This window comes from Abrus precatorius, unplaced genomic scaffold (genome assembly GCF_003935025.1).
Source record: "Abrus precatorius isolate BTA unplaced genomic scaffold, Abrus_2018 Scaffold11, whole genome shotgun sequence".
Lineage (NCBI taxonomy): Eukaryota > Viridiplantae > Streptophyta > Magnoliopsida > Fabales > Fabaceae > Abrus > Abrus precatorius.
Genome location: NW_020874303.1, coordinates 28094824 through 28114930, shown reverse-complemented (window position 1 = coordinate 28114930; position 20107 = coordinate 28094824). Strand labels below are relative to the sequence as shown.

The 20107-nt window shown below is 34.1% G+C and overlaps 4 protein-coding genes across 7 annotated transcripts; 2 read left to right on the top strand and 2 right to left on the bottom strand.

The window, feature by feature from the left end:
- Positions 1 to 123: 123 nt before the first annotated feature.
- Positions 124 to 4429, bottom strand: LOC113854938 (ELL-associated factor 2). Its single transcript, XM_027486283.1, has 6 exons — positions 4403 to 4429; positions 4079 to 4119; positions 2600 to 2749; positions 2035 to 2393; positions 1366 to 1408; positions 124 to 831 (listed from the first exon to the last, which is right to left on the bottom strand). The coding sequence occupies exons 3-6, from the start codon at positions 2715 to 2717 to the stop codon at positions 401 to 403; spliced, it is 951 nt and encodes a 316-aa protein (XP_027342084.1). The 5' UTR covers positions 2718 to 2749; positions 4079 to 4119; positions 4403 to 4429; the 3' UTR covers positions 124 to 400.
- Positions 4430 to 6464: 2035 nt separating this feature from the next.
- On the top strand, positions 6465 to 7013 carry LOC113855974 (transcriptional regulator TAC1-like). The gene has a single exon (XM_027487603.1). It carries the CDS (start codon positions 6465 to 6467, stop codon positions 7011 to 7013), a length of 549 nt encoding a protein of 182 aa, XP_027343404.1.
- Positions 7014 to 8979: 1966 nt separating this feature from the next.
- Positions 8980 to 11774, bottom strand: LOC113854457 (protein PLASTID TRANSCRIPTIONALLY ACTIVE 16, chloroplastic-like). Its single transcript, XM_027485439.1, has 5 exons — positions 11028 to 11774; positions 10303 to 10755; positions 10114 to 10182; positions 9981 to 10039; positions 8980 to 9575 (listed from the first exon to the last, which is right to left on the bottom strand). The coding sequence occupies exons 1-5, from the start codon at positions 11454 to 11456 to the stop codon at positions 9086 to 9088; spliced, it is 1500 nt and encodes a 499-aa protein (XP_027341240.1). The 5' UTR covers positions 11457 to 11774; the 3' UTR covers positions 8980 to 9085.
- A 1598-nt stretch (positions 11775 to 13372) lies between these two features.
- Positions 13373 to 19338, top strand: LOC113854409 (transcription initiation factor IIA large subunit-like). Of its 4 annotated transcripts, none has more exons than XM_027485369.1 (11): positions 13373 to 13696; positions 13980 to 14150; positions 14271 to 14423; positions 15323 to 15374; positions 15449 to 15507; positions 15717 to 15842; positions 16913 to 17062; positions 17933 to 17996; positions 18115 to 18290; positions 18422 to 18505; positions 18592 to 19338. In XM_027485369.1, the coding sequence occupies exons 1-11, from the start codon at positions 13574 to 13576 to the stop codon at positions 18613 to 18615; spliced, it is 1182 nt and encodes a 393-aa protein (XP_027341170.1). In that variant the 5' UTR covers positions 13373 to 13573; the 3' UTR covers positions 18616 to 19338. The 4 variants fall into 4 exon arrangements, 3 of the variants coding, with proteins under 3 accessions (XP_027341170.1, XP_027341172.1, XP_027341171.1); XM_027485371.1 differs by having other exon boundaries at positions 13386 to 13696; positions 16913 to 17056; XM_027485370.1 differs by having other exon boundaries at positions 13386 to 13696; positions 16913 to 17056; positions 17936 to 17996; positions 18592 to 19337.
- Positions 19339 to 20107: the final 769 nt, after the last annotated feature.

Here is a 20107-nt window from a genome sequence, read left to right as displayed (position 1 = left end):
TTAATAAATTGCATTCAAATACTCTGATTATGTTTCGCTTCTTACTTTTATCTCATCTTCTAACAAATTATCTTTTAAATTCTTAAGTAGTAAGCTTAGAAAACACTTCATAATATATTTGATGAATAAAAAACTAATCAACTTATACATGAAATAATCAAACCAAGTTCATATTTATCTTACAAACCAAGCTCTAAGCTTCAAATTCAATTTCAGATTTGATAAATAAAAAACTAATCGAAGTTATATATGCATTAATCACAGTTCAAATTTCATATTCATCTAACAAACCTAACTCTAAGCTTTAAATTTAGGCTAAATTCATTTGTACGTCAAATATAGGGTTCTAGGGCTGAACACGGCTTGACTTTTTTACATTCCTGAATGTACAATTTGTTCTTCAGATTGAGTTAACTGAATCTTCATCACTGCCTTCACTATCACTGCTGCTGCTGCTCCCACTACCACTACCGGTTTCACTACTTCCACTTCCACTGCTACTAGTAGACGTAGATGTTTGCTCATCTCTCCCCTCTGCATTCACCTGGGCTCTCAGAGCTTCTGCAGCATTGGGTCCTTTGTCCACCTCATCACCACTATCATCCACGTCAGCAATCTCATCGTCAGTATGGGGAATATTTATGTCAAATCCAACATTATCTTTCTCTTCAACATTATTGTCGTCCTCAGGTGTTCCACTGCCGAAAAGCTCATCAATATCTATATCGTGATGTTCCTCAACTTCATTTTTGGGACCTGGTGAGATAGCAGAAGTAAAGGGTGGTGGTTCAGATAGATGATCAGATGACCTCTTGGAACCAGATTTGAGGCCTGTCATATGATAAGTACCGCATTAAATTAATCTCAGTTCAATAGATGAATTACGAAGTCACTGCAAACCATTTCATCAATTGTGAATGCACCATTTCTGGAATCAACAAAGCAAGCACACATCTAGCAAAAAAGTCTTTTCATATGCCCAGAAGAAAAAGTGGAAATCTGTAGTAAGCACCAAAGACAGCGTGAAAATTATCGAGCTGGAAAGCATTCCAGAAGACATAACACAGCAATTCACTTGATATAACAAATAATCCCATTCAGATTTAAGTATATCGACAAAGTATACCCAGCGTCACCAAGTCATGATAAAAATGAAAAGCTTAGTGTATTCTCCCTGCCCCATATTAAAGAAAAAGGGGAAACAGAATTGAAATGGAAGAACCAAAAATAGAATACATTACAAAACTCATACCTTGGTAGGATATCTCACACGTAACTAGATTTATAGAAAATCAATTAATCTAGGAACTCAACACAAAGTCCAGATAAGCAATTACAGAAACCTTCCAACCATATGATACATACCAGTATTCTCAGGTTCTCCAATGTCAATACGTTCCACCTCAACCTGTGCAGAATCAATGTTAAATATCATTGAAAAAGAACAAGAAATAAATATTTGCTTTCCTTACATTACCACAAAAGAAATGATTAAGACCTAAAGAAAAAATATGTTCAATTCAACACCATGGAAAATAGATTTGCAGGGTATTTATGCTCCATTAAGAAACCCATGAACACAAACCTCAAAAACATGAAATAACAGGCTTCATTTCCTTTTATAATGGTCTTTCTTTCAATTAAAAAGGACTTCAGATATATTGATCAAGCACAAAAAATAGCTTACTGAGTAATTCAAGGATACAAAGATTTGCCTTGTCATTAAGAGAGAAGTACCTCCAGGGGAAAAAGGTTAAACAATAAAGTTAATATTTATCCTCTCCAATCAAATTCTATCTCTATCTAAAAACATGTTAAGTATAACACATCATAATGATATCAAGAAGATTGCATATGACATTCATACACACATTACCAACGTAATAAGCTTTTAACTTCCACAAAATTCACTAAATGTATAGCAAAAATAAACTTATTTATAATGGAAAGTCTCAGACTGTACACATTTCTATGATGTAAGGAACTCAACTACTAAACTAACAATTAAGCTATATATAGTAGGGGACCGCTTACTGGCATGGCCTGATATGAGCTCCTGCCAAGAGGTGGTGGTTTTACGGGCTTCCCAACAGGGGATGACCGAGGATCCAAAGCTGGTCCAGATGCAGCAGCTGTAGCAGCAGCTGTAGATTCACCAGGCATCCGTAGATGCCGCAGTTGCTTTACAGCCCTGTGAAGCCGCTCCAATCGAAGTGTCTCACCATCAAAGAACAATACAGCATCATTTTCCTTGTATTCCTCACTATTCCCCTCAAATGTCACCTTGGGTTTTCCTACTTGGTTGTTCTGAAATTCCACAGAAACCCTATTCTCTTTGGTCTTGCGTAGCAACCCTGGCTTACTCTTATCAACTGAAGCTGGCTTAAATTCATCTACACAAATTTCAAGACTTCAAAGTTTAAAATTCAAAATACACAAGGAAAAAGAATTAAAAATCAATCTCAAAAGCATAACCACATAATTATGGCTAAATCAAGAATGAACTTTCCATGTTCAGTTGCTAGGAACTAAGACAAAAACAAATAATGACTCACCAGACAGAGAAAAATAGAAAGGGCTTTTACATTCAGTAACTTACATCGCAGAGTGCAGTATTTGTTGGAGGATTCATCTTTGAAGGAAGGTCCTAGAGTGAGATTGTACCACCGACCAAACTCAGGAGCAGTCTTGGGCTCTTCTTTAGATTTGTTGGCCATGGTGGAAAGAAAGTTCAGGAACCTGTAGCAGCCTGTTTGGAACAAGTTTTATTGAAGTCATTCAAAAGGAAATGACTTTGATTAATTTTTATAAATATTCTAATGTCTGAAAAATATAAAAAAAAGCACAGAATTCAATTTCCATTATAATTTTATTTTATAGGCTTAAATCAACCAAATCAATTGAATATAATGTAGTAGGACTTCTCTATTCTACCTCCTACTTCTAGCTGCCTCAAACCATTAATTACCGAATTTACTATATGTTAATATATCTAAATAGTAATTCTGAGCTAACATCCTTAACCATGCAGACTCCACTCGTTGTTTTGGTTTGGATTCATAACTTTGTATAAACTTCCTTTGCTGGGTACATGAATGAAATCTTGTAAATAGATGAGAAAGCTACAGTTTCACACACGCAATACTAAACAAACCATGTGTGGCAATTTCATGACATAACCAATCTTTTTGTACTGTACTAACAGAAGATCAGGGAAGATAATGAACTTGCTAAATTAAAAAAAATAAATTCTGTACACCTCTTAAATTCTATCCCAAACCCACCCCATGAGCCAGCCAATTAATTTTAGAACAAAAAAATAAATAAACAAGCACATGTTTGAACACATTAATGCAGAATTCAATCTACTCCATGTTTTCAACATTCATTCCTATCATTTAGATTAGAATAAATTGCCCTTTTACTATTCCCACCCTGTAGGCCAGAATAACAGGATGTTTTACTTTTCAATTTTCACATGGATCTCCTACCTCCACAAGATCCAACCTTCAGTAGTAAAGGAATAATATATTTCATGCTCTGTTAATAAAATTCAAGGACATTATTCAGTCCATTTTCCTGAAACTCATTAAGGAAAGAATTCAAAACTCCACTAAGTGGAGAAAAAACTGTGAAGCATTGATATGCGACTTCCATGCATCACAAGTAGAAACCTCAATGACATCGTGAACAAGACAAACTTAACCAAAAACAATCTAGAGCTGTATAAATTATAATGGATCCAGGACAAGTTGAAAAGCCTATCTAAGGTCCCGTCACATATGTAGGTATGCCTATGTACAAAATCAACCACAACAACAACAGTAAAAACCATAAGAAAGCTAGAAAATGAAATGAGGAATCCCTCACGAGGTAGCATCATATACACTGCTACCATGTTTTGGCACATCTCTTGAATAACTCAAATCTTTGTGAATACTGCCATATTGGACCCCTAAATCACAACTTATGTTCAAAATCTCTCTCCCTCTATAATTTAGAGTTCAGACCACAAATTGAACAGTTTATGGGCAAAATAAAAAATAAAGGAAATTGAGAAACTAGAAACGAAACAAACCTGAATAGAAGAAACCGCGAGTTAAAGAAGAACAGCAAGCACTGCAAATAATAATAATAAGAATAACATTAATAATAAAACTAAGAAGATGAATCCATGGTAGAGGTTGACGTTAGGTTATTGGGGACTGTATTTTAAATTCTATCAAAAATTATATTTTAATTCACAAAAATAGTCGATCCAATTTTTTTGCGTTGCTTGAAAAATAATTAAATTATAAAACACAAAATTATAAAAAATGGAGTGGGATTAGGTTTTCGAGAGTAGCCGCTGGCAGTTAACAACACAAACAAAAGTAAAGCAAATGCAGATTGATGAATCAACCTTACGGCCCTTCCTTTTCTTCTTCGTGTTCTCAAGAACAAACAATCACTTTTCTCCGTTAATAAATATTTTACGTTGTCACAAGGTCACAACCTAAATTTTAAAAACATTATATATATATATATATATATATATATATATTAAAAATCATTATTCTTCATGTAATTAAAAAACTTACTTCTTTTTCTTAAATATACAATCATCACATTTTTAACATATTTATAAAAAAAATAATTCATGGTCAAAATAACTGAAGAGCCTGATTGATTGAGGCATAAAATCGATTTAAAAATTTCTATCACCCCATATTTAAAATTTAAACATTAATATATATATATATATATATATATATAGTTACTTTGTTTTATAAAATATTTTCTTAAAGAGATTCAAAAAACAAGCTATCATTCATCCTAAATAAAGTTATTCTAAATAGATAATTTGTCAGTCATTTATGGTTTAAATTCACATTGTATATACATGATAAAATATTTTAATATACACAGAATTAGTTATATTTGGGGTGGATTTCTTTATTTATAATTAATTTTCTTTCCTTCATAATATTTAGTATAAAAAATCAATAATAATTCACTAACTTGATGTAATTTGACAGTACTTATTATATTGTTTATTAATCTATTAAGGAAAAAAAATGGGAGGGCCATAGCACAATGAAGCTCTGCCACTATATTGCATATCAATTCTTCTTCATGTTGGCACATGGTGCCATCCAATGGAGGATTTGGTGAATTTTGTATTGCTCCTCCTTGCTTTCATCAATAGACAGCCATGGTCAAATGAAGTGGACCTCTACAGCATCATCATCAAGTGGTCCCAAAACCATGCCTCTCATACACACAAATCTAAAATTTTCGTTTTATATTGATCCCAATTGGACTAATCGAAGTTGTGAAGCATTGATAGGCAGTAATTTGGTCATCGTTTTGGGGTCAAATAGAATTGACAAAACAGAAGCAAGAAAAACCTTGTTAGATTTTTTTAGCATTATAAAATTGATAATAAGTTACCTTGCTGGCTGGCTAAGTATCCAGAGCAAAAAATGAAAATTCCAAAACAGATCATATTTCCTCAGAGTGAAAATAAGACAATTAAGTTAATAATATACATTATTAACTAATTTTCAATATAAGTTAGTAATATAATTCATATATGTCATTAAGAACAACCATATTAGTTAATTGTCTATTTATTTATTCACTTGCCAAAAAATGTAATTAATCAATTATCCAATTAAATTAACCATAATATCACATCATTTCAGCCACCTAAACTCCTTATAAAGAGTACTTACAACACCTAATTTATAAATTCAAGCATGTAAATTTTGAACTGACTAAATATTCAAATTTTGGTCATCGAAGGTTTTTTTTTTCCTGCTAAGAACTACCATGGGGTTCAGGGTACTTCAGCACATTAATATATATTTATAAATATAGTCAATTAATTATTATACATAAATTTATGTATACGAGTTTTATAATTTCTTAATACGTTGTGTTACATAACTAATTGGTATTTCGTTTTATACTTTATTTTTGTGTCAGTTAAATAAGATTCTTACACACGGTTTAACAAATCTCTCAATTACATATATTAAATCACGCGATATACCAGTAAAACATATATCAGCATTGGGAAAAGCTACTCCACAGTTTCATATTATAATAAAGAAGGAAACATTACTCAATAAATCACCTCTCACGTATATCTAAAATAAGACAAACTCTAATTAGATAACAGTAAAAAATAGTGATATAAAGTGATGTATACATAAGGTTAATATAACATCATTGTTAAAAGAAATGTTATTATCACTTGCTTATGCCTTACGTACCAAGGTAATTTCAAAGCTTAGATAATGTCCTTTGATACAACTCAAGCTGTAAAAGTCCTCAAGTTACATTATCATTCTCCAAAAAGATATACCCTACATTACATATAAAACCACCACTAGGTACATACCAGTTGACCAACTCTCTTTATCTCATCATCTAACTTAACTTCATAATTATCAAGTAGTTTGAAATTATCTAATTACATGGAGTCCAATGATCATATTCATGATACAACATCAGAAAAGGCCACCGATGGTGATGGTGAGCTAGATGGAAACAAAGTTATGAGAAGGTCCTATGAGTGCAATTTTTGCAAGAGGGGTTTCTCTAATGCACAAGCACTAGGAGGGCACATGAACATCCACAGGAAAGACAAGGCCAAGATCAAGCACACTTCATCAAATTCCAACCACACGCAACCACCTTATTCCTTGGACATTCATCATAAGGTCAAGCCTAGTGTTGAAAAGCAAAGCAACCCAAACTGGCCTTGGCATGGTGTTGATTCCTCAAAAGATGAAACCCATGTTGTTCACATCAAGAAACTCCCATTCTTTTTTGATTCACAAATGATTGGCTGCGAAACTCAAAAACCACAATATTGTCAAATTTCTGAGGAAAATATTGGTATCGAAAGTGAAATGGCTTTCCCATCTAGTCATGGTTCCTCATCGGAGTTAGACCTTGAACTAAGACTAGGGCCTCACCCTGAGGATTCATCACTTGTAACGGGTACCAGAAAATTCTTTTGAGAATGCACAACAAGTATATATTTATATTTTTCAGGTGCCAATTTCCCTTATATAGTTTTTTTTTTCCGTTACAAATATACATCTTAATTATGTTTTTTTCCCTCACAATTTTAAATTAATATTATGATTGTTTTTCTTGTATACGTCAGTTGTAAGTTTTCGTTTAATGCTAAATCGGATCAAAGGTTATTATTTTTGGGCTTAACAATTTGCATGCAAATCATACAACTGATGAGTTTCATGCACGGTATTCGTAGGGCATGCAATCCTTTCTATGACAGATTTTCATGTTATTCGTCTCAACTCCAAACCACATCAATATTAGAAACAGCAAATATTAAAATGCCGCTTGAACTTGGTTGCTTAATTAATTTAACTTTCAGATTGGATTATGATATTTTCCGTGGAGAAAAAACAAAGTATGATATTCCCATAATACACAAGATTTTATTCTCGTTAAGAACCATGAGAACTTTGCCTTGCATCTACAACTAGCCATTCAGGTCCATCGACAAGAACTAGGTAATTTCCTTACTTGCATCTTATCTGAAATTTATATAATTTCTATCGATCGAAATAATAAGTGCATTTTTTGTATATATTATATAAATTTTTTAATCGTGAATTACACAATTCATTTCTCCCTGGCTTATCAGCACGCACACGGTGATAAATCAGAAATCAAGTTTAAGCAGTTTTTGTTAAGAACTATCCACAAACCGCTTTTCTTCTATTATTTTTGTGCAAAATAGATTCACATCGTTTATATATATTTAAATTAAGCAAATATTAATCAATACTCTTTAAACACCGGTTAAAGACTTTTAAAAAAATGTTAAAAAATATATTATACCTTTTCTTGTTATTTCAATTATATAGCATTATTTAAAGATGCTAATTAACAAGAACTTGACAATAAGAACCACAAAATAGTTTAGCTAAATTTCTGTGTGTGTGTATGATGGAAGCTATAAGAATCCATCTGTTGAAGAAATCATACCATTCAAAAAGCATGCACTTCAGTATTTCATTCCTTTTACAGTGTACATTCACTTCAGCATTAAATTAATACACGAAATTGATTGTTCAACAATTTTCAACCCGTGATCTATCCAGAGTCTAGTATATTTATTATTATCAAATTATTGTGATAATAACCACCGGATAGCTTCGAGTTTTTGGTGATCATTATTCGATAATTTGTTTATAGGTCTATGAAATATAAACACTAATCTTAACAGTTTGCTCGACATTGTATAATTACATGTTTTTGGACGAGTTTGAGTTTGTTCTATCAAAACAATGCAATCTATAAACACAAGACTGCACAGAGCGAGCATCTTATCGAGATTAATACGAGCATATAAAGAAGAAAAGCAAAAGACCTTGTAAAAGTCCACATTCCTTAACGAAGCACTATTTGTGCATTGGCAAGGTTTCAGTTGTTGGCACTTGGGAATGTTTGACGTGTTCAATGTATAGACCTATCTGACCAAGATAATTGGATTGGAATGATTTAACCCAAAATTAGCTTACATGTTTTGACTAAGGTTTGTTTTTCTAAAATGCCTTAAGCATGTATCTATTTTTATTTGTTACTAACTTGAACTTCATTATTTTTTTTAACCTCAAGTCTTCCTTAAATACACTCGTTACCTTATATATCGTTTAATTTGTAGCTAATTCTTTTACATGTAACTTTATTATCTTAACATATTTCTTGATATTTGGACTTTCGATGGATGATTAGGGGCTGTTACCTTTTTCTGTAATTTTTATCTTTACTTCTAATAACTTCATAATACTGGTCTTTGCTTTCGAAAAAAACAAAACAGTTGAATTAGTACTAATTTCGATTCATACTGAATGTCACAATGTTTTCCAAAGTAGTTGGATAATTGGATCTTCAAGCTCAATTAAGATATTATCTATGATTCCCAGATAGGTGTAGATACAGTCAAGAAAATACAGGACAATCCTATTTATTATTTAATTTTTCGTGATGGAACCTTTATTAGTAGTTCAGAACAAGTCTTGCTTAAATGATGCAATTGTATGGCATGCATTTTCCACTAGGCATCGTCAACATAGATAGTCTCTTGCTTGAACAATCCACCAAAAACGTTCCTAACCTCCCCTGCTTTCTCTGCTTGTTTTGGTTTACCAGCAAGACTCCTTGAACTTTTTTGTTTAATAACTGCTTTATTAGGCTGAAGACTCCGAGCCTTGGCCTGTCCCCTTACAGTGGCAAGCTGCACTTTTGGCTTCACTTTCTCATCTGAGTCAGGCTTTTGGATTGAGGTACCAATCTGTGAGCTCAACCTTTGCCATGAAAGCCCTGCTCCAAAATCTTTTGCCTTATTCAATAAGCCTTCCATTGAAGCACCCGTAGCCTCTGCTTTCTCTTGCCCTTTTTGAGCTGCATTAAACGGCTTTTCCTCACCTTCTTCTAGCAACCTTGTAATTTCACGAGTTTTTTCAGCTACCACTCTTGCCTCTTCCTCTTCCGCTTTCTGGCGCATTTCAGCGTAGGCTTTCCTTCTGTTGTCCTCAGGAATAGTGCTGAAGGGCAATTTATAATTCAGATTAAGGTACTAGTTAACAAAATAAAATGGAAGAATGTGTAAGCAATGTCCCTATTACTTGGTTTCACACTTTCATGGAACCGAAATGTACCATTTCAACCTCATGCCATGTTCTATCCCTCTTTTTAAAAAAAAAATACACCAAAACATAAAATAAATTTGAGTTTGTCTAAGTTACTCTATGGGATAAATAATACTATCTCAAGTGAATTAATAAGACTTCGTTTTTAAAAAGATACAATTTTTAATACAACGTAATCTACCTAAGATGAAGTTATTCATGCCATGGAGTAACATAGACAAATCAAACAAACTCATGCAAAACAGAAACACTAGCTACAGATGCAAAATAGAAACAGCTAGCTATAATGAGCAGATTCACCTTAAAAATTCATCCACAAGCCTAGAGGGGGCTTCAGGATTCGTGAAAACTTTCACCACCTATTCAAGAAAAAACAGTATCTCAATCTGAAATCAACACGGACTATTAAACACAAGCTAGCTAGCTAACATACCTTATTTTCAGCCACCACTGTGTTTGAGAAAACACCAGCCACAACCGATGCTATCTTGAACTTTGCAACCTAATAACCATTATTTTCTAAAACTTGATATCTTCATAAGATGGAATTCAGAATAAAAAAATTATAAACAGAAAAAAATTAATGCATAAGATATATTATGTTATGCATACATTACATTACTTTATAGTCGTTTATAGTGGTGCTCGCTTCACTAGACACGACCACATTATAGGAACTCTCGGGAGAGAAATCATCAGTTAAACTAGTCTTGATAAAGGTGTAGCTGACGTTTGTTTCAATGATTTTCTGCAAGAGCTCTTGCACGGTCAAGGGCTGAGACTGAGAGAAGAGGTTGCTGAAGAAAGAGGAGATTCCATCCAGTACATTGTAGGTCGAAGTGCCCGCGGTGTTGTCGTCGTAGATGATCGCCACGTGGCTGGCACCTGCCAGCTGTGCAGCTTGAACTACTTGTAGAGCGTCTGACGTGGAGACTGCAGATGTTGGGCCATTCTCCGCGGAACTAATTGTGACAACCACTTTGCTCGCATTGCCTATTGCTTTTGCTATTGATTCTGCATCGTCAAAGCCCGATTCCACTGCGTTTAGACGCTTTGACTCTTCCTTTGATATAATCTGCGTTGCGTTTGTCATATGGCATCAGAATCGTTACCCAGCAAATGCTCCAATCACATGCATTACGATCATTTGTTACATTAAAAATATGATTCATTATACTAATATGATCCAATGCGAGACTGTAACCCGTGACCAACATTAACAGTTTAATTTAGATAAAAGGTCACAAGACTTGAGATTAATTTAAAGATTAATCTTGATTACTTTGTTTTTGACTTTTGTTGTGTGATAGAAGTTCAGGTGTGTTTAGAGTTAATTGAAAGTCTAACCTTGTACTGTGTAGCAAGGCGAGCGAGTTGTTGAGCAGAACTAAGTTGAGGGACACCAGCCCTTACAGTGAACCCTTCCCTGAGAAGCGTTTGTGCAATTCGAATGCCAGTTTGACCGGTTGCTCCAGCAACGAAAACTGTTGCAGGGTCCTTACGCCTTGGCTTCCCGAATGAGAAACTAGGGGAAGAAGGGATGCTCACAATTGGGACAAAGGATGCACCTTCTGGAGGTAACTTTTTCTTTCCAAGTTTGAAACGAAAAGGGTTAGAAGAATTGGGTGAGTTATCATCTGGTTGGACTCTTTTAGCTTTGGGCTTGCCCAACCCAAGTGGGGAGAATGATGGAGACTTCTTCTTGTTGGGAAAGACTCTTAGCCTTGGGTTGCTGAGGGACAACCAACGAGGATTGGAAGTGAGAGTGAGAACCATGGAGGACACAGAAGATTTGCCTGTGTCACCCTCCCTTTCTTTAACTTTGGTTTATTATACCACTGTACTACTTTCTTTGTGTGCGTTCACCGGATTTAATTTTGCTCGATCTTGCGAAAAAATGAGAATTATCTCGTTGGAAGAGGCAAGAAAAAGCTAGCCAATCCTGTGGAGCCACGTAGTCAGGGTTTATCTGCTTATACATCAAACACCAAGCACCGAAGATGACATGCCCTGCTCACAATTTCACCTCACACATGGTGGGGATAACCCCTGTGGAATGGATTCCCTATTTTCTTTCTTTGCTGTACTCTTTACGAGTTTGAACTTTGCCATTTGGAGAGAAAAAGAACTTTAATGTTTCAGATATAAATTTTAAATCTCATAATTTAATTTGTTAATATATTTATTAAAACTTTCAATCCGTTAATAATCAATATCTTAAAACTTTATTTAAGCGTTAATTTTTAGCACAATTAAAAAAAAACTTATGTAATGTTTATTTGTGAGTTTTTAAATAAAAAATGTTTATAAATCTTTTAAAATATTTGTAATTATATATTTTAAATTCTTCCCATTTTTAGACTTTATATTAATAATTTTTAAACTCTTGTTTTTCTCTCAAAATTCTCAAACAAAATTTTTAAAAAATATATATAAAAATAACGAGAGGAAGGGGAGAACATGTTTAAGACAATGTGTGCATAAAATTGTACTCAACTTATTTTATTCAAAATTTGTCATTTATTCGTTTAAATTGTCAATAGCAATAATAGAGCATATTAAACATTTACCAATACACAAAAGTCGAACACTAATAAAGCCAACTTTTGAAAATATGTGGAAGAGATATTTGACACCAATGTTTTAAAGATATAAAAATTTAAAATTGAGATGTGTCATAATTGGTGATTCATGCCCCCCTTTGCTTAAAGGGATTCAAATAGTTTGCAACGCACTCTCAAGCCTCTTTTACTCATTCAGGGTCTCAATATCATCTCTTCCATGAGGATCAATTATTTTAGCTTCCTTGACATATGAAATAAGATTAATTATTGTGCTCTTATTTTCAGCTTCTTAGCGTGCTATTCTTCCCTTTTGTATTATTTTTCTTAACATCTTTTGTGCTTCTCTTCATTCTACAACTTTTTTTTTCCGACCTCTTTCTTGTGATGCTCATTTTGTCTAGGATATTTTAAATAATTAAAACTTGAAAGTCATATATTATTCATATATTTTTTAATTAGTTGCTATTTTATTAATGTAAATTTTTTTATTGTCTAACGTTTAATTTATCAGTCTTTTTGGAACATTTTTAATCATCAATGACTTCTGCTGGGCTAAAATCCTTCATTTCAAAAGATTTATTAGCAAGATCATTCGTACAAAAATAGGACACAACTCCTTATTTTATCCCATAATTATCGAACAAAACATATAAAATAATATCACATTTATTTCATTTTATTAAATACTAATAATATATTCATTCTTAATTGATTAAGTATAACCATTTTTGTATACTAATATAGACCGAGTAAATAGAATCTAATGAAATAAAACCAAAATAATACATTCAGTCACTAATATAAAAAAATAAAATTCGTGTCTTATTTTGCATTAATACTTGCTAAACAGAATAAAACATTATTTTATTGAAATTTGACTAACATAAACCTGACAAATTTATCACGCAAAATTAATCATAAAAATTAACGATGAGAAAACCATATAATTTTAATATTTGATTTGATTGACTAGCTTAATCCTGGGAATTTGGACGAGGAAAGGTTAACCCAAGAAATTATGGGGTTGGAATAATGGAAAGATGAGGAAGAAGCAGATATTGACACGTGGGGCGTTGTTTAAAATCGGATGCAAACCTATTTATATTCCTCTCTTTATTCTCTGTTTCTGGTCCGCCTCTTCTCTCTCTCTCTCTCCCTCTGCCTTACTCTTCACCCTCCCATCGCAAACCCTAGCTACCCTACACACCTTCTCGATTTTCCATGATTACTCTCCATATCTTCAACTGAGCTTTCTCTTCCGATTCGGTGGTTGAGGGAGGATAATTGGTGAAACCCATTCACGCAGAGCTTCGTGAGAAGAATTTTCTGATGGCGGCTTCCACCACGAGCCAGGTCTATATTGATGTAATCGAGGATGTCATGGTCAAGGTTCGGGATGAGTTCGTTAACAACGGTGGCCCCGGGGAGGAAGTTCTCAAGGAGCTTCAAGCTGTAAGATACCATCTTCGCCTCTGTTTTTCTCATATTTCTACGATTGGTTTTTAATGTATAAATAAATGAGATTATTTGACGTGTATGCATCTATTGAAACATGCATTGGATTTTGGTTTGGTTTTGAAGAGTTGTTATTTCTCGGCTGGCTGGTTGATTTAGGGTTTGGATCCGATCGATTGTTTTGTGGGTTTTCTGTTGTGTTTATGGGATTATTTATTTAATTTTTATCGCAGCTGTTGAAGATAGTCATCGTTTTTTGTTTTGTTGGAAATTTGTTTAGATGTGGGAATCGAAGATGATTCAAGCTGGTGTTGTGCTTGGTCCCATAGAAAGGTCCACTGCTGCTAAGCCAATGCCTGGTGGTCCAATTACTCCGGTTCATGATCTTAACATGCCGTATGAGGGGACCGAGGAGTATGAAACTCCTACAGCTGAAATTCTTTTCCCCCCTGTGAGTTTTAACCCAAACCGTAGGTTTGGCAAGTGTGTTATCCTTTTAGTGTTCTTTTATGGGTGAAAATTGATTGGATTGTTGATACGAGGCCGTTGATACGAGGCTTTTAATGTACAGACCCCATTGCAAACTCCAATTCAAACCCCTTTACCAGGAACTGGGGATAACTCAACGTATAACATTCCTACTGGACCAAGTGACTACCCCTCTTCTGGAAATGACACTGGAGGAAATGGTGATGTAAAAGGAGGAAGACCTGGTCCATACATGGTAAAGCTCAAATCATCTGTTTTCATTTGTTTTAGTATGTCAAATGCCATTAGCAATTTATGCAATTGATTTAATATGTAGTTACCAATCTCCGATAGTGGCTGACCTAAAAAATTCTATCGTGGGATAGCACATAGCAGGATAGCAAGTAGTCTGATTTTACTTTTTTACATATTAAATAATTTATAGAATATACATATAAATGCTAAAAAGATCTCAATTCATGACATATTCATAATCAACAATAAAAAGACACAGGCCTTAAGCAAAACATACAAGTTAATAGCAACGATGTCAAGGAAACAAGAGAAAATCAAAAGACTTGTTCATGCTTCAAATACAAGATATCTTAAACATTCAGTAGAAAGTAAGGTTGTATGTCGCATGGTGAAAAGAACAGAGAAGATTGAGGATTCAGAATTTAGAACAGAGGTGATTCAGATTTCAGAACAGACAAAACACTGGAGGGTGAATGGGTGTTGCCGGAAATGCTGGCAGAGATGAATAGGTGTTGGTAATCACGAAAGAGAGAAGGGTGGGTTGATTACTGGTCTCATGGTGGGTGTCACACTGTAGAGAAAAGTGCAGGAAACTACATCTAGTTGGAGTTTTTTTTAAATACTGAAAAGTGGGAGGGTCCTAAAAGAACACCCCAAAATGGCATTGTTCTAAGGGCAAAATTGGGTTTCTGAAATGCCTCACTGTAGTGCTGCTATTGTGTCTGCAATGGATGCTATTTGAAAATGCACTGCTATTCAAACTTTGTTGCAGCAGTAGCCACTCTACACCAGTATAGTGCACTGCTGATATCAATGAATTTAATCTTTGTGGATAAACTGTTTAAATTTGTGCATGGATTTTTTTTGCCCCCCTAATATTGTCCTTGTAATCTTTTACAGCAACCTCCTTCTCCTTGGATGAACCAGAGGCAATCACTTGATGTCAATGTTGGTGAGTTCCATTTTAACTCAGCACAAAGTGTTTAATGAAATGTCATTGTAGTAATGATGGATGTATTACTGTAGCTTATGTGGAAGGGCGGGATGAGGCAGACAGAGGAAATTCTAATCAACCTCTGACACAGGTAAGCTAAGTCAGTGAGGTCTTACATACAGACGAATGCTTGCTCTCTGTTAGAATTTGGAGATCTTGTGGTAGACTTCTTTTATGAAGCTAGCAAATATTGTTATTTTCTTGTTGCAACACATTTTATGGGTATTTTTGTCTAGAATGTTAAATCTGAATTTAAATCCATCATGTTTAGATATTATTGATGCTTTTACAAAAATCCAGGACTTCCTCACAATGTCATCAGGAAAGCGAAAACGAAATGATATGACTTCGCAGTTTAATGCTGGTGGATATATACCTCAGCAAGATGGAGCTGGCGATGCTGCATCTGGAGTTTTTGAAATTGAGGTATTTTTTTCCTATTGGTCAGTTGCATGCCATATTTAAGTAGTTTTGTGATGCTGTTAATAGTTTAATTTACTACTGTTGTTTTTGTTCTAATGAAATTTGTTATTTTTGACTGAATGAGAGCAAGGATATGATACTAGTTTTATAACTTTAAAGTTTGTTGGGTTTGGCACTTCCCTTTCCTATCTCGTTTTTAGGGGTGGGGTTGAGACAAGATGGGACATGGGGGATGGTGGAGGCATGTCTTGCCAATTGCCGTCCCTTGAAAGTTTATTGTGCTGAGGTACTTTCCTTTCCTCTTCTTTTTTCAAATGGGGGTTTGCCATAGGGTTAGGACAAAATGGGGGCATGAGGGATGGCAGATGATGGAGGTAAGTCTTGCCATCTCTACCTGCATTGCATCTGGCAATTTTCAAAAATTGGTGTAGACAATGCGGAAATCTATCATGGGGAAATCTGTCCATAGTCACTCTATTAAGGGAAAAATTAGTTGAAGTCTATGTCCACTCATCAGATATCTAAGTGGTACCTGTTCTATTATGAATGGAATCAACGAGGGTTTGTTTCCTTTGTTCTAGGCTCTTCATTTCCTTTGTTCTATGTCTGGTTTCATACTGATTTGTCCCATATCTACTGTATGCCTTTGTCCTGTAGTCTTTTGGTCTTAACATGATTAACTTTTGTTATAACTTATAAGAGCTTGATCTATTACTATTATTTGGACCCATTGCATTTTAATCAACTGCAGTAAGGCTAACCTTTATTTGTCGACCTATCAAGTTGTCCTTCTCAACAATTAATTATGGGGAAATAATAAACATTCACTGTTGAACTGATCTGCTGTATGGATATTTGCTCTGATGGCTTTATTCAGAAGTTTAGATTGCTAATTTCTTTCCCATCCCACTCTTGTATTAAATGTACATTGTTCTGTTGGTTTTTTGGATATTTGCTAGTTTCTTTTCAGTACAAATGCATTCTTAGTTTCTGTCTGGCTATTAATTCATTGACTTGCTTGGTTGATGGAAAAGTGTAATCAGTTACTGAACTGTTGAAGATCCATATTTCAGGTAGATGGAGGGGGCATCTCCATTCATTCGCATCATACTATTTTCAAAGGGAAAATGCCTACAAATTTGGAGAGGCCAGGTTCAAGGATTCCTCAACTTGATGGACCAATTCCTTATGATGATGATGTGCTGTCTACCCCTAATGTTAATGTGAGTAGTGAATTTTTTCCTTTCCTTACTGCACTTGTACAATTTATAATGAAACATTTTGTCATTTGTTCTTTTGCCCTACACCAGATATGCATTTTTACTTTGCTTGCTTGTTCTAGTTTTCTGTTGTTCCTCTAGTTTTGTGCATACCCCCTGCCTCCTTTTTAGTTCTTGTTTAGTAGACACCATGGCTTATAATTTCTGCAATTATGCATTCAATGTCAAAAAGGGTTTCAATAGCCACTTCTTTATGCGTATTTAATGGGCGGTTCCTGTTCGTAATTTGAGTTATTTTTTTTGTGCAAAACTATAAATTCAGAAGTATATCATTTTGATATGCTCTAAGTAGTGAGAAAAATCATAGTTCTAAGTTCTCCCCTTTACATTGGGTCTGACTGGCTGTTCAATTTAGTGTAAATATGAGCTCCATCTTCCTGGTCTGTCATTGTTAGAAGTCAGAATGACTCTGTTACTGTGATTCTGAGTAAATATATAACTCTGGAAGTGATTTAAGGTATTGAAATAAGTATTTCAAATGCTTTAAGTGGTTGAATTTTGAATTCAAGGTTGATAATGTAATATAGTGATATTTGTATAATTTGAAACCTGAATTAGTTGCATTTTAATGATGAGATGGCTTTGATATATCCACACTTAATGCTACTGTTGATACCTGAAAACTCCAATTCATTGGATGTGCTAATATTTAGGCCAAAAAGAGAAGAAGATTGAATGGTAAAATTCCAGTTAATTCATTTTAATTCTGTGGTTGCTAACTTTTTTGTGTTTTAACTGCACCATGCTTCATTTGACACCTTCCTCACCATGTCTTGCATTCCATCATCTTACTGGGTTAATTTCATCCTGTAGCATATATACAATTATGGAGTCTTCAATGAAGATTACAACATTTCCAATACTCCAGCTCCTCCTGGTAAATTGAGAATGTGAATATAATAATGATATTTTGAAGATTTTTATGAGCTTATTAATATAATATATATTTTTCCGTCATAGTTGTTACTGATTTTTTTCTCTTTCTTAATTATTAGAAGTACCAGCAAGTACCCCTGCTCTCTTGGCCCAAAATGAAGAGGGAAATGATGATGATGTTGATGATGATGATGATGAACCTCCATTAAATGAAAATGATGATGATGATTTGGATGACCTCGAACAAGGAGAGGATCAAAATACACATCATCTTGTTTTGGCCCAGTTTGACAAGGTAACAATCTCCCACTACTTCGGTGAATTAGATGTCAAGTGTTTTATTATAGTAAGGTGATATATCAGTTAATGATTCGGTGTTTGGATAATTATTGTGGCTCTAATAGGGTTGTCTTGCTACAAATTTAGGTGACACGTACCAAGAGCAGGTGGAAATGCACATTAAAGGATGGCATCATGCACATAAATAATAAGGACATTCTCTTCAATAAGGTTTGTTGATCTTTAAGGAGAACAAATAATGATATTTTCTGTTTATCAAATTGCCACGATGGGTGATGCTATTCACACCTCTGCAGGCGACAGGAGAGTTTGACTTTTGATTTTGTTGGGGGGGGGGCCAGTGCTTTGGTGTGGCATGATACAGAGGTGTCATTGAGTGTTTCGTGATCTTTCTTTGGTTATAATTATTAAGTGAAAGATTGATGAAGAGAGAAATCCTTTACACTTTTCGAGACTGTTGTTTTGATGTTGGCCTCTTGTACATAAAGGATGAGCATTTTTGGCCTTTACCTGATGGTTAGAGACTGACATTTCCTTAAGCCCACCATTCGTCAAGTATGTGGTTCCTTCAGTTCTTCTGTATACTTTGGACATTTTGGTTAATGTAAGAATCCCAGTGTATGATAATGATGGTTTATTAGGCTTGGTTTAAATTGTGTCTTTCTTGCTTAGCTTTGGACCCTAAAACTGGGAGATAACATTGTGTACTGTGTAGGTCTTCTAAGTTCTGGCGTAGTGTATTGATATTTGAAACTTTAGACGATCAAGAAAAAGGAAAATAAGAATTGATATATTAAGCTTCAAAAAAATGTTTTCTATAATTTTGTCATGTATATGCTCTTCTTGATTAATGACCGATTTTAGTAACCTTTTTTTATTCGTATATCATGTCGGCTTTACGAGTTTAAAATGAAGACCCTATGGTCTGTTGACTACTATTATTTGACCATTAGGATAAGCGAGTTCGTCCTTCAGGTTGACGAAGGCTAACAACACATTTGTCTACAGCACTTAATAGGGTGAAGTTATGTGTCTCACTAAATGTGGCCTTCGCTCTTTATTCAAAAGGTTTTAAATTTTATTAAGTTTCACAGAAGTTTGATTGAATAATAAAGAATGGATTAGAAAATGTTATTTCTCTTGTTAATTTTTTCCCTACCAAATTAACAACTCACTGAACCGAAGTAGAATGTCTTGAATCTCATTTTTGTTTGATACTATTTTTATACCTTATTTCGATTTATGTTCGTAGTCCAATTCCCGTTTGAATTGAAATAGTACCAGTCAGAGAATAGTACATAATCTTTTCTCGAATCTGTTATACAAAATAAGGCAATAACTTAAGATAATGATTATAATAAAACAGTAGGACACGCTTTCACGTGTACTATTTAGTATCTCGTTTTTCTAATGGCAGTTGACTGACAATTTTAAATGGACAGGATTTATTGATTCATTTGCTTTAAACATGATTTGTGGCATAGCCCATATTTAATTAAAGAAATATTGTAATTGGTAACAAGCTTTTCCTCCCTCTTGGACGTTTTTTATTTTTCAAATTTGCCAGTCTCATCGTGTAAATCTTACTAATAAGACATGCACACTAAAATCCACATGATTTACACAGCAATGGAGTTAAAAGAACAGAAAGAGTTTACCAAGTGTAACTAAGATTATCCCTTAAAACCGTAAAAAAGCCGAACAGAATGTTCCTCAAGTATGTTAGGATAAATTAATTTTGGAAGGGAATGTAATTTTTAATGAATTTAAAATGCAGCGTTCAAAATTATTTTGTTTAGATATTTAATTAAA